General features: G+C 34.6%; 1 protein-coding gene across 1 annotated transcript in view; it reads left to right on the top strand.

Moving 5' to 3' along the window:
- The window catches only part of ACTR3 (actin related protein 3), a 56,624-nt gene that overhangs the window by 25,572 nt on the left and 4,096 nt on the right, over positions 1 to 26,956 (top strand). The window contains exons 3-10 of the mRNA XM_046658906.1: positions 771 to 895; positions 8,032 to 8,142; positions 11,153 to 11,248; positions 12,620 to 12,727; positions 17,752 to 17,895; positions 19,649 to 19,822; positions 25,001 to 25,093; positions 25,298 to 25,423. Of these exons, the coding sequence (XP_046514862.1) occupies positions 771 to 895; positions 8,032 to 8,142; positions 11,153 to 11,248; positions 12,620 to 12,727; positions 17,752 to 17,895; positions 19,649 to 19,822; positions 25,001 to 25,093; positions 25,298 to 25,423 (977 nt within the window). The remainder of the gene's footprint in view (positions 1 to 770; positions 896 to 8,031; positions 8,143 to 11,152; positions 11,249 to 12,619; positions 12,728 to 17,751; positions 17,896 to 19,648; positions 19,823 to 25,000; positions 25,094 to 25,297; positions 25,424 to 26,956) is intronic.

The raw sequence follows: 26,956 nt of genomic DNA, 5'->3' as shown, positions 1-26,956 counted from the left end.
CCCTATGCCATTGTTATACTTAAATTACTAGCCCATAATAGTTAGTGCAAATAGGGTAGAAATATGGAGAAAGCTTTTTTAAAAAAATTCCCCTTGAAATTTTCCTATTTTTGTTTGTTAGTGTTTTTAAATTTTTTCTTTCTGATTGTCCATCAAACATATGTTGACTTGGTGGGATTAAAATTTTACTTATATTAGGGTGCCAGCCCAGTGGCGTAGTGGTTAAATTTGTACATGCCACTTCGGCAGCCTGGGGTTTGCTGGTTCGGATCCTGGGGGTGAACCTAGCACCGCTCATCAAGCCATTCTGTGGCAGCATCCTACATAGAAAAACTAGAATGACCTACAACTAGGATATACAACTATGTATTATTAGGGCTTTGGGGAGGAAAACAAAATGAAGATTGGCAACAGATGTTAGCTCAGGGCCAATCTTCCTCAACAAGAAGCATGCAAGGAAAAAAAAATTTTACTCAAATCAAAATAGATCTTACATAGTTTTTAAAAATATAACTGAAACATTCCCATAGTAGTACTTCTTTTTTTGGCTTTTTGCATTTGAAGACTTGTCTCTGGGTGGAAGTTGAGCTTTCATTGTGTTAAATGAATTTTGTCATTGGTTTTAATGACTTTTGTGCTTTAGTTTGATAATTTAAATATACTAGATCATGGTTTGTTAATAACACTTTATAATGGAAGAAGTATAAGTTTAAAATTTGTTTGACTTGAAAAAAAATTTTTGACATGTATAAATAACTTTTATTTTAAAGGTATTGCTATTAAGGAGTCAGCAAAAGTGGGTGATCAAGCTCAAAGGAGGGTGATGAAAGGTGTTGATGACCTAGACTTCTTCATTGGTGATGAAGCAATAGAAAAACCTACATATGCAACAAAGGTATATTTTTATGATTTGTTATAGATAACATTTTCTTTCAAAAAATTAGTTTGTTCAATGATTGTGCCATCTAGTATTTCACTCAATTACAGGCCTAATACCTTCAATCTCCTCACAGTAGAAATTCTTTCTTCCCTGTGGTCCCTCCTAATCTTGCTGTAACGCTGTTTTTTTTTTTTGCCCAAGAGTAAAATTTTAGCCCAATAAAATGAACAGTATTTGCTTTTCCGTACCTGCTAGACCTGAGAACGGTCAAAGTGGTTGGCTTTCTCTTACCTCCACATTGACCCCCTTTGAGACATCTCCCTCTCATCTTTATTCAGACCAATACCATTTCTCTCTTTTTTGAAGCTTATGTCATCTGGAATTGCTGCTCTCTTTTCCCATTTTTCTCTTTTTCCTTTCTCATTCTGTACCCTTCTTCCTCCCTCTCCCTTTTAGCTGAGGTATATTTATATATGGCAAAATAGGTAAGTCTTAATTATACAGTTTAAAAATTTTTGTGACTATAATCATAAAAGTTCAGGATATAGAGCAAATCTAGTAACCCAGATGATTTCCTGTGCCTACTCCCACAGTTACTACTTCTACCCAAACCAAAAGGTAAACAGTGTTGTGACCTTTTTAATCTTAATTTTAGACATTGACTTTGCCTAAATTGCAGATTTCCTCTTTTGTACCTCTTTTCTTTCCTTTTCATAATTTATTCATTAATGAACAACTACCATGTGTAAAAAGCTTGAGTGCTGAGAATACAATGGTAAATAAGAAAAATGACTTTCTTGACTTCAAGGTTATTATAATGTGGTGGAAAGGGAGACATTGAAGAAATAATTACAAGTGTTATGGGAGTTAGAAAAAGGAAAGTACAGGATGCTCTGGGAATATATATTAGGAGTAGCTAACCTAGTTTGTGAATTCAGGAAAGTCTTTGAGGAGTAAATCTTTCAAGCTGAAACTTGAAGAATAAAATATGAGTTAGCTGGGTGAATTGTGTAGGCAAGTTTGTTTTAGCAAAGGCTCCAATATTCAGGAAGACTTTAAGGTATGAGGCAGCCTGGAACTGAATGACCTATTTGCCTGAAGCATAGAGAATGAGGTGGAAAGAAGTGAGGAGGGTGGACAGATAGACCAGGACAAGATGGTTGAAAGTGTTGTTAGACCATGTTAAAGAATTTGAACTCTGTCCTATAGGTAACATTAATGGGTTTAACTAAAGGAATAATATTAGTGATTAAAAGCACAAATATTGAAGTCTGTCTGCTTGGACTAGAATTCTGGCTGTGCCACTTTCTAGCTTTGTGATATCATTCAGTGACTTAACCTTTCTGAGTTTCAGTTTCTTCTCTGTAAAAATGGAGGTATTATTAATACTTCAGGATTATGGGGGAGTTTAATGAGATAATGCATATAAAGCAATTATTATGGTGCTTTGAACATAATGAATACTCAGTATATATTGATTGTTTTTATTATTTGTGGGCATAGAATGATTCTTGGAAGTCTAGACTGTTGTAAAAGCTAAGGCAAGGAATATTAGTGACTTGGACAACTGTGATGGCAGTGCCGATAGAAATGGGAATCATTTGTGTATCTCTCTCACACACACAAACACACGCAAACATTTAACTTTTATCATGGAAAACTTCATATACAAAAGGAGAGAAAGGAATGTAATGAGCCCCCACTTGCCCATCATAGAGGTTCGGCAGTTGTCAGCGTATGACCAACCTTGTTTTATCTGTACTCCCTCCCTGTTCACTGGATTATTTTAAAGTAAATCCCAGGTATTATTTTACCTACCAGTACTTATCTCTTAAAAAATAAAGACTTTTCAAAATATAAATATCACACCTAAATACAGTACTCAACTTCTTGAAATATTATCTAAAATCTAGTGATTGCTCACATTTCCCTGATTATTTCCTCTATTGGTTAATCTGTTTGAATCAACGTTCAAATAAAGTCTGCTCAATGAATTTGGTTGATAAGTCTCTTAAGACTCTGTATAGATTCTTTTCTCTGTGTGTGTGTGTGTGTGTGTGTGTGTGTGGTTTTTTCCCCTTACCTTTATTTATAAAAAAAGTTTGGTTGTTTGTCTTGTTAAATGTGCCATATTCTGGATTCCGATAATTGCATCCTTCTTGTGCCATCTAACATGATTGTCTACTTTCTATATTTACTTTTTTGTAAATGGTAGTTAAATCTAGAAGTCAGATTGAGGTATGCAAGATTTTTTTTTTTGCCAAGAATCAAAAGTAGATATTTAAGGAGTAACAGAAGGATTAACAAGATATTGGTGACGAACTGGACATAGTTATTGAGGATAATTCCAAGCTCCTGGATAGTCTTCTTGCCCCTTATCTCTTGAGATTGAGAACATTTAAGGAGAAACATTTGGGGTGGTTGGTGTAAGGAGGAGAGAGTAATTTTAGTTTTGAACACGTGTTTGAGGTACCTGTGAGGCATTTGATATATTGTTAGACAAATATTTGGCTCTTGGAGCTCAGAAACAAGACAGAACTGGAGACAAGTATTTGGAAGGTATCAGTTACTTCTAGAGCGGATGAGATTACCTAGGGGAGTGAATAGTGGGGAAGAGGCCTAGGACAGAGCCTGATCAATGCACCATTTAGGTTTGGATAGAAGAGGAAAAGCCTGTAAAGGAGACTGAGTGGGCATAGTTAGAGAAAGAGGGGTAAATAGGAAGGAGTGATAAATAACAGGTAAGCTAGAGCCTATACATTATTTGCTCTCTTTAGCTACAAGGATATCATTTGTAACATTAATAGAAATAGTTTTAGAAGAGTAGTTAGGCTGGATTAAAGTAGGATGAATGGTGAATGGTAGGCCAGGAAAAAATGACAATAATATTCAGCCAGGTTTGACTGTCATTGGGAGGGAGAGGTAGATGAAAAGACAAGTAATGGAGTTAAGATGAAAGAGATATTTAAATGCTATGAAAGAGCCATTAGAAAGAGAGATTAAAATAACAGGAAAGAAGGAGTATAATCCAGGTCTTTGAGAAAGCTAGAGGAATGGGATCCAGAGCACAGGTGATCTAATCGATACATGGAGGATCTCTTACATTATAAAAAAGTGAAAGAGAAAAAAGGATGAGTATAGAATCAGTTTTATGGATTTGGTGAAGGGGAGTTGGATTCCTGACTGTTGGCTTTTACTTTCTCTGTGAAATATGTGGTGACATCATCTCTGCTGCCCGGGGAATAGGGGAGAAGGTGAAATCTGTGTGATAGGGAGAACATTTAAAATCATCATTTTGGAGAGTAAAGATGAAAACATTAGGGAAATGAAGGCATACTAGACAAAGTTAGGTCCATTTGAGAACAGCAATTATGAATTCTTAGTTTTATCAACCCAGTTATATATGTTTCTTCAGTATAATCAGCATTCTGGGTATAGGTAAGTTTAGGGTAGGATCATGCTGTGTTGGATTTTGTTAGGTGGAATGCCACAGGGAACTAGGAATAGTCAAAGTGATGGGGCATAAAATCTAAACCGTGTGTGTGTGTGTGTGTATATGTGTGTACTGCCGGGGAGGGGGGCGGGAGGGAGAGATTTCATGGCTAGGAAATAATTATAACAGCTAGTGGACTGCAAGTCTAATTGTGATCAAAAGAGATATAGTGAGATGCTAGAGTATGCAAGAAGGATAGGAGGTTGTGATCAGAGAGGGATGTACTTGCATTTCAGGGATTTAGAGATGATAGTGATGTAAACTGGTCAGAATGGAAAAGAAATCTTTGAAGGTGGTGCAGTCACTGAGCTGAGAGCCCAGTGTTCCGCTGTGCTGATTCTGTTCTGTTAAACACATTTTCAAGTCTTCCAAATGTTACAGACAAACCTAAGCAACAAAATTTGTTTCAGTCCTTATTCCTACCCTCTTTCCTCAGCCTTTTAGCTCTTGTTTTATTTTCCTCTTTCCTTTTCAAACCAAACTTCTTATTTAGTCTCAAATTGTTTGATAAGCTGTTTATTAAATCTAGTTGTATGTAACAGTTTTCATCCTTGGATTGTCTTTCATCCTTGATTACTCTCCTGGTTCTCTTCCTAACATGAACTGTTCTTTTTATTTGTTACTGGGTTTTTTTCTGTTGTCACTGGTTCCTCCTATGTTGCCCACTACTTAAATATTAGTAATTCCCAGGTACTGTTCTTGATTCTCTTTTATTTCTTCATTAAAGACTTTCTCCAAGTGATTTATCAACTCCTTTGTCTACAGCCACAACCTAGATTTCTACTTCCAATTCCTTGACTACATTCCAGCTGCCCACTGTCAATTACCTGCTGCCTGGGTCTTGAGTTTAATGTCTCCAAAACAAAATTCATTATATATACTACACCCTTGCTTATTCCAAGACAAGACAAAACCCAACTTTTGTGTCTTGATGAATAGATCCTCTCTATCCCGACTTCAAAACTAGAAACCTATTGATATCTTTGTGTTTTTTCCTCATTCTTACTGACAGAAATCTTGAATCTGGCCTGACATCATCCATACCACACTTGGGGCTCTTATTCTCTCTTACTTGATGCTTTTAAGATTCATTTCAGCTTTCCCACAACTGCTATAATAATCTTCCTAAAAATCAAAGCTGTTCTCGTCATTCCCCATTCAAAATTTTACAATTGCCCTTTTTCTTATAGAATAAAACCCAGATACAAGGCAAATATAGTTTTTGAGCAGCTGGTCCCCTTCACCTAGAACTGATCCATCTCTCTACACCCAGAACTGATCCATCTCTCTACACCCTTTCCCCTAACCGTTTTGACACACATATTTCTTATTGGTAAATGCAGTGTTTGTGTATTGTGCAATTTTTGTCTTTGTATATATCTTTTTCTATTCTCTACATATTCTTCCTTCCTCCTGCCAAGAAAACAAAATTGACAAGGTTGCTCCTTTAAGACTCAGGTTAGATATGACCTCCTCAGTCAGATAGGAATAGGAGTCTTCCTGTTTTCCCTCAGAAGCCAAGCTGGTCATCTTGTCCTACATGCTTTATTTCTTAAAAAAGTTATAATGTAGGGGCTGGCCCCGTGGCCGAGTGGTTAAGTTCGCGCGCTCCGCTGCAGGCGGCCCAGTGTTTCGTTGGTTCGAATCCTGGGCGCGGACATGGCACTGCTCATCAGACCACGCTGAGGCAGCGTCCCACATGCCACAACTAGAAGGACCCACAACGAAATATACAACTATGTACCGGGGGGCTTTGGGGAGAAAAAGGAGAAAAATAAAATCTTTAAAAAAAAAAAAAAAAAAAAAAAAAGTTATAATGTAATATTTCTATAATGTAATAGTCTTTCACTAGACTGAGCTTCTTGTGGGCAGGATGTTCATGTCCTTAGCATTTGTGCCAGTGGTTCACAGTAGTGCACAATAATAATTTATGAATAAAGGAATAAATGACACTTAGCATGTTGAAATATGCAAACTCGTAGTAATGTTATAAAATGAATGATGTAGTAAAGTACATTTTTTCCTTGCCTAAAGTGGACTGAGGAGTAGAAATCAATTTATAAGTATAATGCCTTAAAAGATTTCTAGAAGGCTGGGATGAAATGTAGATTTGGGGGATTAATAGATAGGATGTTTAATGATTGAGTAAATGACTGTAGGATGTTTACTCATTCATTAATCTGTTCAGCCTCAGGGATTGACTGTGTACTCTGTGTGTGGAACTATGTTTGTTTTCTGTTATACGTTTTAGGTTTTTTGCCTAAATTTTTAAGTTGCTTGTTTAAGGAATTCTTCCTATATTCAGAATACTAATCTTTTGTTAGTTGTATGTGTTGTGGAACTATATTTGATTGCAGAGATTCACTGACTTTTTCACTGCCTTTAGTGTCTCAGTAAGATTTTTTTTTGGTAAGGAAGGTTGGCCCTTAGCTAGCACCTGTTGCCAATCTTCCTCTTTTTGCCTGAGGAAGGTTGTCCTTGAGCTGACATGCATGCCAGTCTTCCTCTAGTTTATGTGTGGGACACTGCCTCAGCATGGCCTGATGAGTGGTGTGTAGGTCCATGCCTGTGATCCGAACCTGTGAACCCTGGGCCACTGAAACGAAACGCATGAACTTAACCACTACATCACTGGGCCAGCCCCACAATAAGATTTTTTACAGTGCCACCTAGAAGAAAAGAGATATCTGACAGTTCTGTTTATTAAGTAACTGGGTGTAAGCAACTTAGTAGCCATCTGAAAAAAATAAGACACTTGCTTGAAAGGAGAATATTGTTGTTTAATTGTTAAATAATCACAGTTACTATTAGGATGCACGTGCCTCTTAGGCACTTCACAGTTTCTCACACTTGGAATCAGGTTACACACCACCACTCTCATTTCTTATTTCACATGGGTTTTTGGGGGGAGGTACTTAGCTTTTATCTTAGCAACTGCTGGCAACCCAGCTTCTCAAAGCAGTGATGTTATTGAAAGGATAAGATAGTATGATCTAACATTGAAACTGAACTATCTTAAACTAGGAGGTGTGCAGTTTCGAACTGATTTCGAGTATCACTGTATTTCCCTGGAAAATTTAAAATACTTTGTGGTATCTTTGCGAATTTGCTGCATTACCCTGGGGCTCAGTTTTGGAAGCATGTTTCCAAATATATACAACTTTTCTTACAAAATTTTACATACTTCATTTATGAGTATTCTTGTTATATACCTACCAATTGTGTTTTATGCATTAGGAACACAAATATTTGTGAAAGAGCTAATAAATTAAAAATCAAGGAAATTGTAATACACTAATTTTCATAGGCTTAATTTTAATGGGTTAAGTTTTCTCATTATTAGAAAATTTTCAGAAATCCAGATAGACTGGTACAGTGACCTGCCATCTAGATGTAACAGTTTTTAACATTTTGGCATATTTGCATTATGTTTTTTAATTGAACCATCTGAAAATATATTGTAGAAATAATTTTATTTATCTCTACATAGATGAGTATTTAGCTGCTAAGAATGATCTTCAGTATTACTATCATACCTAAGAAATGCTTTCCTCATCTACTATCCACTGATGATCTCCTTGGGTTTTTCTTTTTAGTAGTTTTATTTATTTTTGATATTAATAAGATTTAATTTGCGTGTTTTTTTTTGTTTTAATAGTGGCCAATTCGCCATGGTATAGTTGAAGATTGGGACTTGATGGAAAGATTTATGGAGCAAGTGATTTTTAAATATTTAAGGGCAGAACCTGAAGACCATTATTTTCTTTTGGTAAGTATAAATTATAATTTCACTGAGGAAATTTTTGAAGAAACTTAATGAGAAAGTTTTCATCACATCTTTACTCACTAAGGCATACTTTATTGTTTTTTAAATTGTCATGTGTCTAAAAGACTTTGTTAGAAAGCTGCATCATCTTTAAGACCATATAGTACTGGGTTCCAATAGAGTAGTCATATGTTCAAGCACCAAAGTTTAGGCACTTAAGAAGTTCTTTTCATAATTGATATGTAATCTTTATGACAGGAACAGTAAGTAAGGTTAAGAAGAGAGTTGGAAATGTGGCACTTTAGTTTTTTTTTAATAGCTAGTCTTATTCATATTTCATTATAATGCTTGGTAACAAAAATACAATGTAATATAATTTTTAAACTTTTTTCTTTTAGCAAAGCAATGCATATTCATAACTTAAATAAATTAAATGCTTTGAGATGTAAAACAAACATATAGCACTCTCCTTCTTCTCCTCTCCCAACCCTTGATTTGTATTCTCTAGAGGCAAATACTTTAAATTTTTAGAGTTTTTCCTGATAATAATCTCATAAATGTAAACATGTTTATCCTATTTCTTGTTTGTTGTTTTAAATATTAGACACTATCTACTAACTTTCTGGTAGGAAAGATGAGAATTCTGTTCTTTTCCTTTTCTCCCCCCTCCCTTAACACAAAATTCCTACCTTTTCCTCTTCCCTGCGATAGAGTTATATCATAATTTTTGGTTAAATCAATATTCTATATTATGGTGATTTGTGAATATTATTTATGGCTGGACCATAAACATAAAGTTGAAAGAACTTTACAATGAACAACCTAGACTCAACAATTAATTTTACTGTAATTGCTTTATGACATCTGTCCATCTGGTGATCCATCCATCACTCCATTTTATCTTTTTAATCACTTCAAAATGAGTTGCCAATGGAGTCTTCTCACCTCTTGATACTTTAGCATGCATACCATCAGCTAGAGTTCATTATTTGTTTATAGTTTTTTTTCTTTTATATGAAATTTGCATTCTATAAAATACACAAATATTCACCCTACCATTCCATGGGTTTTGACCAGGTGTTGGCATAACTTCTCTAAATATTTTTGGCTTTGTGGGCCATATGGTCTCGGTTGTAGCTACTCAGCTCTGCTGATGTGGCAGGAAAGCAGCCATAGACAATACTTAAATGAATGGGTTTGGCTGTTTTCCAGTAACTGTATTTACAAAAACAAGGGGTGGGCCGGATTTGCTCTACAGGATGCATGATGTAGTTTGCCCATCCCCTGGTTTAGACAGATGCATACATCTGTGTAACCTAAACCTTTATCAAGATATAGAGTATTACAGGCAGCCTGGAAAGTTTTCTCACACCCTTTCCTAGTTAGTCCCTACCCCCATGTCATAGAGGCAACCACTGTTCTGATTTTTTCCAGCACAGGTATTTCACTGTATAGATTTGCCTAACTATTCATTTTCCTCTTGATGATCACCTGGGCTGTTTCCAGTTTTTGACTATTATATGAGTATTTTGGATATTGAGAACCTTTTATACAGGCCTTGGTGTGGACATGTTTTCGTTTCTCTTGTGTAAATACTTAGATACGGAATTGCTGTGTCATAGGGTAGGTGCATGATTGATTTTATAGGAAACTTTCAGAACTTTTTCCAAGGGGTTGTACCTTTTTACACACCCACCAAGAATGTGTCAGTGATCTAGTTGCTCTACATTCTATCCAGCATTTGGTGTGCCAGTCTTTTTAATTTTAGCCATTCTGGTGGGTGTATAAGATTTCTCATTTTGGTTTTAATTTGCATTTTCCTGATGACTGATGATGTTGAGCACTTTTTCATGTGGTTATTAGCTGCTTATATATTTTCCTTTGTGAAGTCCTCTGATTATTGTATATAAAACTGCTGTTTTTCTTGGAGTTTATAATTTAATTGCCTTGGTTTTTTAGTTTGCTTAATTTTGTATATACCTATCACTAGTTCTTGAACATAGTTCCAAACTCTGCTAAATAAGTTTAAACACATTTAAATAGTAGTTAAAGTATTAAAGGTTTTACATATGGAAAAAGTCTGCTCCTAGTGGTTTTTTTTTTACTTTATAGTGTCTTTTGAATTTAAAAAATCATGTAATTTCTAATGAATTGAAGTTTTATCAGTCTTTCCCTTAGTAATTTGTGCTCTTTAAATTTAAGGAATCATTCTTTACCTCAAGGTCAAAACAATAATTCTTCTGTATTTTTTAAGTTTAAAAATTTTGCCGTTCGTGTTTAAATATTTGAAATAACACAAAGGATCATAAGAACGAGAAGTCTTACCCAGTTTCAAACTGTAATAATTTAAACAATTCAGGTAATCATGAGACACAGTCAAAACATGAAGTCCATGATTGTGAGTGCTGTTCCCTAGATCCTGTCTAGGATTTGTTCTGGCCCAGACATAACCCATAGGTTTCGTGATGTATGCAGTCACATAACTTAAACTGAAGAGAACTGTGTAAACATCTCCATTTTATACTCTTACCAGTTATATAACTTCTATAACATTTTCCAGGAAGCTGTGCCATAAATTTGTAGAATCTTGGCATATTTTCTGTAATTGTAGACAAATCAGGTACATCCTGCTAAAAGCATTACGTAGATGAGGATTTTTCCACTAGAAAATATCATTGGTATGTTTGCCTGGAGGCCTGTCATTATCATGGTTTCTTTACAAGGTCATGTAACTGGGTCTTCTCCCTTTCTCCCTCCTTCCTTCCCTTTCTCAATGCTGAATCCTTCTAAGTGGTGTGACAGGAGTTGTTTCTTTTTTTTTTTCATGTGAGTAACCATATTGTTTTCATGTGTGTATAGATCTCTTTGAGTTCTGTAGTTTTTCTTTGTGGTCTGTGTGTCTATCTTTGTACCTCTAACTTTAATGACTTTTAAGTACATTGTTTGAAATGAATTATTTCTCACTTAAAAATAATCTGATATTGTACATTTAAAATGTTGTTCAATTTAATAGACTGAACCTCCACTGAATACTCCAGAAAACAGGGAATATACTGCTGAAATAATGTTTGAGTCCTTCAATGTTCCAGGCTTGTACATTGCTGTGCAGGTAAGCAAGTTAATAAGTCAAGGTAAGCTTGACTCTTAAATTTTCATCTAGTTTAATTCACTCCTAAAATATATTTTTTATTCATAACCTCAAAGCATATCATAGTTCTTTCCTGAATCGATAATTTAGAAATCATATTGTAGTAAATGAAACTGTTTACACAGTGAAAGAGAAATGTTAAAGAAAGTAAGTTAATGGTCTTTGGATATTTCAAGGCCTTTCATAGACAGAAATAAGGGAACTAATATTGAGTGTTTACTTCATGTCAGGAACTTTGTATACGTATTCTTTTATCCTGGTAATATTCATTGTGTCCATTTTTCATAGTCTGTTTTGATTGACTTACCTTTAGGTATTTTTGACCACCCTTTCCTTTGTGCCCCTCTGTATCCCATGTATCATAAATCCTTGTAATATTTTATTGCACTTAATTTGTATATATATATCTGTATGGAACAGCTTCTCTCCCACCCCTTGGATCAGAGCTCACCTCTTTCTTATTTTTTAACCCCATAGCAAATGTGATATCTGGCATATCACAAATGCTTAGTAAGTATATAAACTATTGTATAGTTCTGTTAGCCTGCAATGAGTATAGTGTGATACTGCGTTAAAAAGGAAGATGGCCTAGATATCTTTCTAGGTCCCTTTCTGCCATTATATTGTAAGTAGGTAAAATAAAGCCAGTTTAGCTCTGTTTTTAATTATTAATCATACATCTTGTTTGAGGCTTGGATTGTATGAAATTTAGTTTTTTACAGAAGAACTAGTGTTAATTTCTTAATTTTCAACCTTTAAAAAAAAATTCTTTTTCATAGAAAAATGTTATCTTTGTTTCCTAATTAAATCATAGTATTTGGAAGTGTGCATTGGCTTTTTCTGTGGTTAAATCACTTGTTACATATTCCTAAATGCAGACTGCACTTAAAAAATTTGGAGCTGATCTTATGAGTGATACTTGGTTATAACCGTCTATGTATTGAATAATTTGGGTGGTTTGTGTACTTCTCTACCTTACTTTCACCTTACTTTGTTGTTTGTAAGAAGCTTGCCCATATAAACATAGTTTAAGTCCTGGCAATCTTAGTACTGTAGTATTTTGTCTTCTACATCTTTTTGGCTTTAGGAGAAAAATGCCCCTCATTAAAACATGGAAAATTTATGATTATGCCCATAAAAGCAAATATAAGCCTGTAAGTTTGTCTTAATAAAATGTAGGATGTGAACAATTTAATATTGCATAATATAAATTAATTTTGTGTATTTTCTTTCCAAAGATATTACATATAAAATTGAATAAAGTACTCCAATAATTTTTTTTTCTATGTCTTTGTTTTTATTTTTTGCCTATCTTATTTCTTTTTGTTCAAGGCTGTTCTTGCCTTAGCTGCATCCTGGACCTCAAGACAAGTAGGAGAACGAACGTTGACTGGTACGGTAATAGACAGTGGAGACGGTGTCACTCATGTCATTCCTGTGGTAAGGATATTTTAAAATTACTGAACAGGGCATCAGATAACACATCTGGCAAAGTTAAGTTTTATGAATTAATAACACTTTTTAAGAATGTTTGCTGTAATTTGGCCATTGGTTTAGCTATAGGTGTATTTTGTTCAAATTATTATTAAAATATTATAAATATATTCCAAAATGTTTCGTCTGCTATAGGTTTGCACTGCAGTTACAAGATAATTAGAAAATTATTTGAAATAGTTTCTAATTCATAATGAGGAAATCATGAATTTCAGTATCTGAAATGGGATTGTATTATTCCTTTCTTTTCTTAAGCATGGAATTCTGTTTTGCAGTTTGGATGTGTCTGTGTTAGCCAGTTGATAGTCTCTCTTATCCTTATTTAACAGATTTCAGACTGGTACATAGGTTAACTAAATAGCAGTTAGTTTTAAGCACATGTCTGTTAATGACTTTTGGGGAATTATTTTTTTGAATAAAAAACTCCAGTTATGATTGCGCTTTATAGTTTATTTAGTGAAAGCATTTTAAGAAAAATGCATCAGATTGGATTGTTGTCAGAAATAGCATTTTTCTGCCAAGGCCTATGTGTTTCCAATTCTTAATGATAAATTAGGTTTTTGATTATGCCTAGTAGATTCAAAATGACTACTCAAATTCATACTAATCATTATTAGACGGGTATATATAGAAAGATTTATTTTGTAAAATAATTTTTATATTATACTGAATATCATGTAAGGAATGAAATTATTTTCAACTTTTATTTCTTCATTATTCTCATGCCTAGTTTTAATGCGTCAAGCAACCTCTGTTGAGGATTACATCCTCGGAGTGACTATGTTTGGATTAGATGTCATAGTCCACCCTCCTGATGTCATAATAGTTTTAGTAATAATTGCCTTTTTTTACATAACAGCTTTCTTGAGATATAATTTATACGCCATACTATTCATCTATTTAGAGTGTACAGTTCAGTGATTTTTTTTTTGTATATTCAGAGTACATCCATTACCACAGTTAATTTTAGAACATTTTTATCATTCTGAAAAGAAACCCTGTATCCGTTAGCAGTCACTCTCCCCCTAATAACTTTAGCCCATGGCAACCATTAATCTACTTTCCATCTGTATGAATTTGCCTGTTCTGGATATTTCATATAACTGTAATCATGCACTATGTAGTCTTTTGTGGCTAGCATGTTTTACTTACCCTATCATTTTCAAGGTACATCCATATAGGATGTATTGTACTTCATTTCCTATTATTGCCAAATAATATTTCATTGTATGGATATAACACATTTTATTTAGCCATTGGAGGATATTTTAATATCTTAGCAATTAAGATGTATCCAGCGTTTGATGGCCTTTTATAGTTTAGTTGTCAGCATATTTTTCTTAGTGGTACATAAAGATTCTTGAAATTTTCATTTAAAATTCTCATTCAAACCTCAAAATCTATGATGTAGATTCTATTATCCTTTGAGGACCTCAGTTTACTCGTTATAAAATGCAAATAAGTGAGTTGCCTAAGATCACCAAATAATAGGTTGTGGGGCTAGAATTTGAACTGGTTCTCTCTGACGTCAGCCTTTTCTTAACGTCTACACAACTAAGCAGTAATTTCAGTATCTTGAGAATTAATATTAGAATAGATAATTTGCAAATAGAAATTAACATAAAAAAGAAAAAATGAATTTTAGTAAGGATATTAAGAATTGGGTATTCCTGTTCCTTTTTTTCTTTGCCTGCTTTCTTTTAGGGAATCAATGGAATATTTTTGTAATTCCATTTTATCTTCTTTGTTGACCTATTAGCTGTACTGTACTTTGTTATTATCATTTGTTTGTTTTTTGTTGATGGTGGTTCTAAGGTTTATAGTAAACATCTTTAATGTATCACAGTCTACAAATAACATTTTACTATTTCATAAATAAGGACTGTACAACAGTATATTTCCCCTCTAGTCTGTACTATCATTGTCACTCATTTTACTTCTGTATGTTAGAAACTCAATAGTACATTACTAATTTGTTTTGTTGTGATAGTTTTTTTTTTAAAGATTGGCATGTAAGCTGACAACTGTTTCCAAACTTTTTTTTTTTCCTGCTTTTTCTCCCCAAATCCCCCCAGTACATAGTTGTATATTTTAGTTGTGGGTCCTTCTAGTTGTGGTATGTGGGATGCCACCTCAGCATGGCTTGATGAACGGTGTCATGTCCGTGCCCAGGATCCAAACCGGTGAAACCCTGGGCCGCCAAAGCAGAGCGCGCAAACTTAACCACTTGGCCGTGGGGCTGGCCCAGTAATATATTAGTTTTGCTAGGGCAGCTGTAACGAAGTACCACAGACTGAGTGGCATAAACAATAGAAAATTAATTTTTTCACAGATAAGGAGGCTAATCTGAGATCTAGGTGTTGGCAGGGTTGGTTTTTTCTGAGGCCCCTTTCTTTGGCTTGTAGATGGCTCATTATTCTCCCTGTGTCTTCACATGGTCTTCCCCCTGTGTCTTATGTCCTAATCTCCTTTTTTACATTAGTCATATTGGATTAGGGCCCACTCTGATCACCTCATTTTAACTTAGTGACCCCTTTAAAGACCTTATTTCCAAATACAGTTACATTCTGAGGTATTGGGGGTTAGGACATCAACGTAGGAATTTTGAGAGGGGAGGGGCACAACTCAGCCCATAACATGTAGTCATCTTTAAAAGAGATTTTGAAAAAGAGATAAAGTTCTTTTATAGTTACTCACATACCATTTCCAGTGCTCTTTATTCCTTTGTATAGGTCCAGATTTCTATCTGGCATTTTTTTTCCTCCTAAATTACGCCTTTTAACATTTATTAGAGTGCTGGTCAGCTGGTGAATTCTTTCAACTTATGTAGATCTTTTGAAAAAGCCTTTATTTTGTCTTCATTTTTTAAAGATATTTTTGCTTGGTATAGAATTTTATACCAAGTATAAAATATTTTTTCTTTCAGTATTTTAAAGATGTTACTCTGCCATCTTCTGGCTTACCTTGTTTCTGAAAATGTCTGCTGTCATTCCTGTGTTTGTTCCTTTGAATATAATATTTCCTATTTATCTGGCTGTCTTCAGGATTTTCTCTATATATTCCTGGTTCATTAGTTTTCAGCAGTTTGATTGTGATGTATCTAAATGTGGTTTTCTTTATTTCTTCTCTTTGGGGTTTATGGAGTTTCTTATATCTCTGGATTTGTAGTTTTCATCATATCTAAAAAGTTTTTGTCTATTATTCACACAACTTTTCTCTCTCTCCTTTCCCTCTTCATCTTTGGGGAATCCAGTTCCATTAGGCTGCTTGAAGTTGTCTCATAGTTCACTGGTGCTGTGTTCATTTTTTCTTAATCTTTTTTCTCTATCAATTTGGATAGTTTTTATTTCTTTGTCTTCAAGTTTACAATTTTTTCTTTATTGTCTGATCTACTGTAGTCGCATTTAATGTATTTTTTATTTCAGATATTTTTCTTCTTAGAAGTTCTGTTTGGGTCTTTTTATATCTTCCATTTCTCTCTTCCTCATATTTCCATTGATCTTCTTGATCATATGGAGTATATAGTAGCTATTTCAATGTCCTTGTCTGCAAATTCTATCATCTTTGGCATATGTTTCTTTCTCTATTGATTGACTTTTCTCCTGGGCAAGTGTTGTATTTTTCTGCTCCCTTGCATGCTTATAATTTTTGACTGGGTACTATATGTTCACGTTGTAATGTCCTGGATTTTTGGACTCCTTTAAATATTTTAAGCTTTTTTCTGGGACATAGTTAAGTGACTAGGAATCAGTTTGATCCTTTCAGGGGCTCCTTTTAAGCATTACTAAGCAAGTCCAGAACAACCTTTTCTCTAAGCCGACTTTGTTCCCACTCTTGAGGCAGTACTCTTCTGAGGACTCGATGTCATGTGTTTGAGGTCTTACAACTCTGGCTAATGGGAACGTAAGGTGTTCCCAGTTATGTGTGAGCTTTGGAGCTGGTTCTGCCTACTCTTTTCCAGAGGTTCTTTCTCTGTTCTTGATGTTTTCCTCACATGAATGTCATGATTACTAGTCAGCTAAGATGTTACTCTCTTCAGATCTCCAGAGCTCTCTGTCTGTGCAACTCCTTCCACTTTAGTAGTCTTAGTTGCAAACTGTAGCCACCTTGACCGTCCTGAAATCTAAATCCTGTAGCCTCAACTTAGTGAGACCACCAGATTCTGTTTGGGTTCTCCCTCCGATTATTGCTGCCTGGCAGTGAGATGGGATGTTTGTAGCACTCACCTTACTTGTTTTCCCTTCTCTTAGGGATCACTGTCCTACTCAGCCTGTTGTCTACTGTCTGAAAACCTTTATTTCATATAATTTGTCCTGTTCTCTCTTTGAGGTGAGAGGATAAATCCAATCCTTAATATTGTCTCATGACCTGATGAGACTATCCCTAATATTTTTTGTTAATGAAATTTAATTGTGCTGCATTACTTTACTCATATCAGTAAATTTATGAATTCTTTCTTTAGAATTTAATTATTTGGCATTATGATGGTGCTTGGAATGCCTTTGGCTTGTGAAATAGATACCTACTTTATTAGGTAAAATGATAGCTAGTTTGTGCATTAATGATCAAATTTCCTACAATACACTCTAAATTTTTTAGTGAAATTATAAAATATTTAAAAATAATATCTGAAGTCTCCTATCTAAAACATTTAAGATTTTTGAAATCTATTATTTCTATGTTGTTGAGTCATTTCAGTCTTGGTTATATACTCTTGTGAGTGGTAGAATAAATCTAAGTATGTGGTCGTTCTGGTTTATAATATCAGTACAGTATTATGAATTTTCTGATAAGTAAACTGCGAGGAATACAGTTGAGGAATAAAGACTAGAATACTCCTGAGAAAAAGCAATACTAGAGAATGCAAAACACTAAACTGAGAAATTGGTCTTTCTTAATTGTTAATTATTTAGCTTGTATTAATTTTCAAAGCATTGAAAGTAAATTTGACACTTCTTTTTTCCATCTAGGCTGAAGGGTATGTGATTGGTAGCTGTATTAAGCACATTCCAATCGCAGGACGAGATATAACGTACTTTATTCAGCAGTTGCTGAGAGATCGAGAAGTAGGAATCCCTCCAGAGCAATCCTTGGAAACTGCTAAGGCAGTAAAGGTAAAAGTAATGATGAGAATGTAGTTCATTTAGAAATTGAAATCAAATTTATAATATTAACGTGAAAAATTCTTAAGTGAAGAACAGTACTTAAAAAAAAACTTGGTAGCCTGTTATGAAACATTACTCAATTATATTTGTGTTTTCTCTATATTACTTGTAAGGAAATTATTGGAGATTAACAATCCTTTGCCTGTTCTCTCCACATGTCACATTTATTTGAGAGAACTAACAGGTAACATTTATATCAACTGACTTTAACATACATTTTTGTCATTATTCCCGAATTTTAGTGAAAATAAATAATTAGTTCACTTGAGAGTCCTCACATCTCAATTTCTTCACTGAATTCTTTATTTTAATACTAACAGTTTTCTTTCACAAAAATTTTTTTGATGTAGTTGATTCATTTGGCTATTAGAGATGACGGTTGGCTCAACTCTTATGGCAAATAGACGAAAAATGTGAAGGCTGTGTAAGGTAGTTTAATAATTTGTCTGCTTTATAAGTCTTTATTATGATTCCTACAAACTATCAAAACACTTAGCATTGCTTTTGAAATTTATCATTTGCCAACATACCTAAAAAATTTCAGTGGGTCTCTCACGTATGTTTTGAATAAGTAAAAGCTAGATTGCCCTGGCAAAAGTAACTTCATTTATTTGCCTATCTTTGCACGATTATAGGATTTCCCCTGGCTCTTCAAAGGTTAGGAATGAAAATGAATCTATTGCTTCCTAGAAAGTAAAGGAATTAATAAATGGCTGCCAGAGTCACCCCAAGTTTGTGGCATCAAAATTAAATACGTAAAAAATTAATATGAACACTATTGTTTCAACATCTTTGGGAAATCTGTAGAGTTTTAAAACGTAGCAGAAACTCCAAGGATTTAAATCTGTTCTTGAGAATACTGATACTGAGTCTAAATGTCTTTTAAGGATCAACATTTCCATCTTCCAAAGTTTGCATAAAGAAGACCTAATACAGCATAATCAGATTGTCCTTTGTTTTCCAATATTCTTTCACTTTGTCTTTTATCAGTTATAATTGCATGTCTCTGGGATATAATCCTTATTGTATAAAAATATGTGAAGTGTATGTTTTTCTTTAAAAAGCAATATGAGACTGGCCATCAGGAGTCCATAAATTGCACGTAGAATGTTGTAACCCATAGCGTTTTAAACTGCATTTTTCATGGAAACTTTTACTTAGGGCATATAATCAAATATGCAACAGTTCAGCCTTGTAGGTGGTATAGTGAAAATTAATATTTTATATCTTCAGCCTTTTTTCATTTGTTCATTTACTTAGACCATAATCACTTTTGTTCTAAAAAGGTCATTAAAGATCTATAGTATTTTGTGTGGTTGTATCAATTATTTATTCTCCAGTTCTGTGTATTTGTTATGCTCTCTCCTCTCTAGAATACAAGCTTCATTAATTACTGAAACAGTGTAAAATGTTGGATGACATTAATGAATGTTTTCATGAAATAACATTAAAATAATAGAAAACTCTCTTCATCAAATCTTGCTCTAGTCATATATGAAGCCAGAAGTTATGTGTAGGAGATGGTCTGTTTATTTGTAATGCACATATGATAATATCCTAACATAAAATTTTTTGCAGCTTAATTTCCTAATTTTATTTTCTGAAGATGTATTTTCATTTGATTCTAATTTACTGAAAATATGCCATCCTTTTTTACTTTTCCTAAAACAGGAGGGGAAAGTGACTTTTCTTTTTTTTCTAGGAGCGCTATAGTTATGTCTGCCCTGATTTAGTAAAAGAATTTAACAAGTATGATACAGATGGAACAAAGTGGATTAAACAGTATACTGGAATCAATGCTATCTCAAAGAAAGAATTTTCCATTGATGTTGGTTATGAGAGATTTTTGGGACCTGAAATCTTTTTTCATCCAGAGGTAAGTATTTTTAGATGAAATTGTTTTGAAATATTCAGCAGAAAATAACAGTCAGCTATAAAATATTCAAAGAGAATGAATCTCAGGAACTTTCTGTTTTATACTGTAGTGAGTCATATTTTTCAAGAAAAAGAATGCCACTGTTAAAACAGGCTAAACAGTTAATATTTTTCATAAATTTAGAAAATGAGACTTTTGCCTGTTTGTGGCTTACATAGGATCATGGAAAGAGAGGAGCTTTTAAAATTTATGATCATTTAAATAAAATATTTTGGGAAAGGTTCTAGAAAGTCATCCTCCCCCCGCCTTGTGTAAAATGATGATTATGCAAAGAACCTTCAGTTGACTACTGTCATAACAAAATATTAAACTATTAGCAAAATAGCCTTCTGTCTCCATGAAATGTTAACAATATACAGGCTGTATTAAATTAATGAAATATGTGCTTTTAATAATGAAAAATTCTTCTAGTAACTTAGTATAAGAAATTTGACTTTATTAATGAACTTATTAAATGCGTATGCTATTTAGCATCAAGAGCAATTATTTTTTAATATTGTGTTTTTACTCTGCAAATAGTGAATATAGTTTTCATTGTCTCAGTTTAAGCATTGACTAGTCAAGATGAAAAATTATATTAGTTTGCTCTTATCGAGCTCAAACAATAAGAGATGAGTATGTAAACAGGTAGAGTTGCTCTAATGAATGCATGTATTTGGTGAGGGCATAACAACAAGGAGCGTCTAAGTCTGCTTAGGAGAACCAGGGAGACTCCTTAGAAGAGATAACAGTTGAACTGAGACTTAAAGGATGAATGTGTTTTCCTCAGGCTGTTATGTTAGGGGAATATATATATCTGGCAGAGGAGATAAGCTTGGTAGAGGTCTGTGATATGAAAGAGCTAGATAATAAAAGTATAAAGAAAGGGAGTGGTAGTTAGATGGATCCCCAGGTGGGGGTGTTCGTGGGCTGGATCATGAGGGACTAATATGCTGTGCAGAGGAGTTTGCTGGATTCTGTACTTGGGCAGAAATCTTCAGCATGGAAGTGGCATAGATTTATGTATGGTATTAGAAAGGCCACTGTGGCTGCACTAAGTTGGATAGAATGGAACAGAGGTGTGAATTGTGTTGGAAACAGGTGAGTTTATTGCAGTTTTCCAGAGGAAGGATAGATAATGTCAGTAGGTCAATGAGAATGAGAAAGGAGCTGAGAGAAAAAGACTAAAATCAACATGACTTACTGATTGCTTAGATGTGAGGGGAGTAAGAATATGAAGAATCTGTAATGATTTCCAGGTTTGTAGCTTGAGTAGCTAGATGTGCCATCCACTGAAATTAATACTGAAGGGGAAGAATAGATGGGATAGAAACAAGAGATGAGTTGATTATGCATCTTTAAAAAGGTTCAAAAATGAACACTTGGGTTCAAAGGGTTGTGAACTGAGGTGTGTATCCTGGAGTGAGAATAAATGTGAAGTCGTCCGCATATATGGGGCAAAGGAAGAGATTGGCTAGGGAGAGGAGGTGGAGTGGGAAGAAGGGGAAGAATGGAGCCCCAGTGAACAGTGCGTTTTATGGACATGAAGAGTAAGAGAAACCTGCAAAGAATACTGAACACAGAAAGGGAGAAGGCAAGCCAGGGGACTGTGGTCTTAACGTTGAGAAAAGTGAATGTTTCAAGGAGAGAGGTTAAATAGTGCCAGTTGCTACAGTGAGGTAATAGAGGAAACTCGAGAAGTACTCATGGGTTTTTAGCATGCAGAGTATTGGTGGTCCTAGGGGAGCATTTCAATGGAATGGTGTGATAGAGGCAGTTTGTTGAATCAGTGAAGGTTTGGGAATTGACAGTGTGGACATCCTGTGAGGTGGCTCTGAAAGAAAAACATAGTGGCTACTGGAAACTGGTAAGAAGTCAACTGCAAGAATAATGCTGAGGTTAGTATTATTTTTAAGAGAGGTTACTCCAGTGACAGAGGTAAGGAGTTAAGTACGGGTACAGGAAAATGTGGGAAAAAGCTGGGAACGGCAGAGGGGCAGCCAGGTAGTTCAGGAAATTCATCATCATAGTTCATAGTTTTAATTTTTTCATGAAGTAGCATCAAGCTGTTGTGTTGGGGGAAGGGATTGGATGTAAGGTTGAGGGCTGGGAGAGAATAGTGACTTTTATAATCCCTAGAGAGGAGAATTGAATGGGTGACTAGGGAATGCATATTAATAGTAGTGGGGCACCACTGAAGTAGATAGCCAAAACTTTTAGTCATACAATATTATATTTTCCCCCAGGCAGTTCTGGGAAAGGAGCAAAGGATTTTGACAAGGCAGAGGTTAAAGTGTTGCAGAATAGAGGAGAGAGGGAATCCGGAAGGCTGAGTTACTTAGAGATAGTGGGGGATGCAGGCAGGTATTGGCGATCATGGTGAATTGGCATATAGTCATAAATTGGGAATATGCATCAGAAGGATAAAGCATTGTGCAGGTAAGTGTATGGGAGATTTTAAGATTTTAGACAGCACATTTTCTTTGCAATTTTTAAAATAAAACTTAATTAAAAGGATATATGCACATAGTTTTGGAAGTCAGATAACACTAACAGGCTTAAAACAAAAACCGCAGCTCCTCACCTCCTGCTCCCTCTCCCTTACCCTTTTGTGTTCTGCAGAGCAATCACTAGCTCTTACTTAGCCATTACTCTTCGTGATTGCCTCCAGATTTCCAAATACTGTGCTTGTTCTGCTGCTGCTTGATATATCAATGTACATAGTTTGTCTACTAACCTCCTTTTAGGTTAGTTGATTGTTTTTCTAGACCTTCTTTTCCCTCAGCCTGTCCATATGTTATGTTATACTTACTGGCTAAATCAATAGTATTATATAGTATTTATAGCATTATACCTGTGAATGTTGTTCACTTTTGATGCAGTAGTGTAATGTGATTAGTTTTTCTCTAAAAACTTATCTTTTTCCTATATTTTTGTTTTGTTTCTTCATTTGTGTCATTTTGTTCATTTATTCTTCCTTTCATTTATTCATGGGGGTTTTAATTAATTGCCTGGTTATACAAGGTATGGAAGGGAACCTGGGGGTCTCACTTATTCCATGTAGAGAATTTTAATGATTTCTTTTTTTAAAGTCTTGTTTTGCCTTTCTTTGTGTGGTTTCTTTTATGTTCAGTTTCTTGGAGTTTTGAAGGTTCTACAGGGTGAATTCACTTACCAGTATGCCCCTCTGGAAGTACTTAAGATGTAACATTCCTTTTTTGTCCTGCAAACAGCATTGAAATATTTTATTCATTATTTCCTTGCCGCCTCTTTTTGTCCTTTGGCATTTACCTTTCCTTTTACTTTCCTCTGTCATTTCAGTGGGTATTCAAGAGGATGGAGAGAGAGAGAAGCAACCTCATGTAGCTAGAAGTCAGGGCAGATTTTCTTATGGGGCCATGTATATGTGAGTGGCTTAAGTAGAAGTGGATTAAAGGTCATTCAAGTTAAGGAACCATCAGTTGTTTTGAAGTTGAAATGTTAGAGATATTAAAACCCCAAGTTAAGGACAGGAATTAAGGTATTATAGAAGATCCTGAACCCAAATCCTAGATGAATAGGATCATTACCACAAGATAGATAATAGTATGGAAGATAGGAGATATCTTGGATTTTAAAGGAGGAAGCATGAGTAGAATATTCCTTTTTTTTAAGATTGGCACCTGAGCTAACAACTGTTGCCAGTCTTTTTTTTTTTCCCTGCTTTTTTCTCCCCAAAGCCCCCCAGTACATAGTTGTATATTTTAGTTGTGGGTCCTAGTTGTGGCATGTGGGACCTCCTCAGCATGGCCTGATGAGCAGTGCCATGTTGGCGCCTAGGATCTGAACTGGCAAAACCATGGGCCACTGAAGCAGAGGGCGTGAACTTAACCACTTGGCCACAGGGCCGGCCCCAAGTAGAATATTCTTTACAGATGTCCTTACCTAATGCCTTGACTGTTTTAAAAACCCTGAAACATTATATGGATTTTGTGTTTTGAGTGTCACCTTATTTGGAAACAGTTTATTTTGACTATGGAATGAGTATTCAGCTCATTTTTGTTATTCGCAGTAGATGTTCTATAAAGTTACTTTGAACACTGAGTTAGCAACTACTGACCCATTTTTCCTAGGGGAAATACAGGGTTAGGTTCCTGTCAGCCTTGGGTAACAACATTTTTGTCAACCTTTGGATAGATAACCTTGTTTTGTGTGTGTTTCTGTTTAAAGACACGTTATTTAATTTATATTGTCGATTGATTAGCATTGGACTTGTGGCCAACAGCACTATAACTCATGCCTGAATGAAGCTTATAACACATACATTTTCTCTGTCAGGCACATCACAGCTGTCTTGTGTTCAGGAACAGTAGACAACACTTCAGCTTGGGTGCATTTAAAGCAGCAAAATCACCCACAAAATGAAAACTGGCACTAATTAAATTGTCACAAGGACATATATAGTGTGAAATCTGAAACGAGAAGGCAGAGCATTGCCTTGTTTGACCTTGGCTGTGAATGTACAAGTCAGTCAACTCAAACTTTCACAGCTCTGCACATGCACATACCCATGAATGACTGAAAACACTACTAGTGTTGAGTTTGGGCTTACAAAAAAATTTTAGCGAGTAGGCAAATTTGCAAATACCAAATCCGTGAATAAGGAGAATTGACTGTACAACATTTTATCTATTTTGTACTCTATTGATGGACTTATGGGTTGTTTTTGCTCCTATAAGCAAAGTTTTTATGTAACAGCACACGTATATGGGAGTTCCTTTGGGGTTCTAAGAAGTGGAGTTAATAGTGTGTACATTTTAGATTTTATTAGATATTGCCAAGTTGTTCTCCAAAATGGTTACAGCAGTGTATCTTCTTATCAGCAGTATGAAGAATTGCAATTTACCCAGATTTTTGCCAGCTCATGGTATATGTGTGGCCTTACATTTTTGCTATTCTGATGGTTATAAAATGGTATATAACATCATTTTAATTTCTTCTGAAATCACTGATTTCAACGTCTTCAGTTTGAATCAGAGACCAGAATTTATGGTTTCTAAAAGTCCTTTGTTTTTGAATTGAAAACTTTTTCAATTTTTTATTGTGATATTAACTCAGTAGTGATCTAATCTCTGTCATATATCCAACTTTACTTTTCAGTTTGCTAATCCGGACTTTACTCAACCTATCTCAGAAGTTGTAGATGAAGTAATTCAGAATTGTCCTATTGACGTCAGGCGTCCTCTCTACAAGGTCAGTTTTTACAGCAAAATTGTTATTCAAGGTCATACTTTAAAAAAACTTTATTTTCTTTCTATCGTTAAATATTAAATTTAAAAACACCTCTCTTCAAAAGGATATAATAGGATTTTAGTACCGTTTCCTGTATCTTTAGAATTTTTCTTCTTTCTCTTTAAATAAATATGATTATTTATTTGTTTTTCTCCTCTAATATAGAATATTGTCCTGTCTGGAGGTTCAACCATGTTCAGGGACTTTGGACGTCGCTTGCAAAGAGATTTGAAAAGAACTGTAGATGCCAGGCTGAAATTAAGTGAGGAATTGAGTGGTGGTAGATTAAAGGTTGGTTTTCTCAATTATCGGTGGGAAGGTTGAGGGTGCCTTGATTATTGTAATAGAGATGGGAAATGTCTGCCAACTTTTGCTCTTGTTTAGGAAGAAAAGAGGAACCTATTAGATATTCTCATGGAAAGTGGTTAATGTTATAAATTTATGTCCACGATATTCTTGATCATTTGATTCCTCTTGGATATTACCTCTATTTCTGGAAAATATCCTTAGTTATAGCTGTGAGAAAGATTTTTTTGGTATTTCTCTATACAGATAACTTATATATAGTAGATTCCTTTCATATTCCAGGGATAATATTCCTTATGGATCCATAAAATTTTAAATGCTCCTGTAGAAGGGACAATAAAGCAGAGTTGAGTGAGAGATGCTGATGTTGGGTGGTCAAGCCTGCCTTCGCAGACTGACTAGCTTCCCATGTAGCAGCCTCATAGTTGCAATCAAATTGGTGGTTCAGCAAAATAACCTTTCTGTTATGTCCTGGACTTTTGGGCTTGCTATCAAAAAATCAAAATTAATTTTAAATTCTCAGATGTCTGCTTTATTTTTATGAGGCAAATTTTCAATAAATTTTATGTTTTATCCTTGTTAAATGTAGAATATTGAAACAAAACATTCATCCAGAGGATATATTGCTAAATAAAACACATTTTATTCAACTTGGAAAATTACCAAGAATGAGGGCTCCATCAGAGACTACCACAGTCATTCAAAATTACTTAAAAGTAAAATACAACACTCTAGGGTTTGCTGCTTGTTGAAATATTACATGACAGCTGACTGTTTTCAGCTCTTAAATTTTGATTGTCTTAAACCTATCCCATAGAGTACAGTAAAAAATATGTTTAAGTAGTTGTTTAGTTTGTAATGACTCATTACAGATTCATGAAATGAAAAAAGAAATGCTGTTTTTGAGTATAGTGTTTCAATAAAGTAAAAATGTTTAACATACTTTTAAGCTTCTTGTACATTTCTAAATAAGAAATGAGGGGTTTTTTTCCCCAGTGATGTCAGCATTGTACTGACATATCTAACTATATACAAAAAACCCTGTATGCTAGAGGGCTCTGCTTCCTTCCCTTTTATTTTATTTGATAAGTCGTTTTTATAAATCTTTGTAACATGTTAATATATCTGTATCTAAATCTGGCTTTATTCTCTTTCAATTTGTAATTTTTAATTGCAACCAAATAGCTTTTTCTAACAACAAAAAAAGCCATATCTTTTTATGACATGCAAGTTTTAAACTTTTTGTTTTGAAATAATTTCATACTCACAGAAAGGTTGGAAAACCTCATAGAAGGAATTCCTGTGTATCGTTCATAATTCCTAGATTCCCCAAATATTAGCATTGTATCATATTTGCTTTATTATTCTGTTTCTATAAATATATGTATATACACAAATGTACACACATACCTACACATGCAAAAACTGTTTTTTTCTGAACTATTTAAGAGTGAGTTGCAAATGTGATGGCCCATTACCCCTGAAAGTTTTATTGTGTCTTTCCTGAAAACAGGACAT

Source organism: Equus quagga, chromosome 4 (assembly GCF_021613505.1).
Source record: "Equus quagga isolate Etosha38 chromosome 4, UCLA_HA_Equagga_1.0, whole genome shotgun sequence".
NCBI lineage: Eukaryota > Metazoa > Chordata > Mammalia > Perissodactyla > Equidae > Equus > Equus quagga.
The sequence above is the reverse complement of the archived record's forward strand: the minus strand, read 5'-3'. Positions and strand labels throughout refer to the sequence as shown.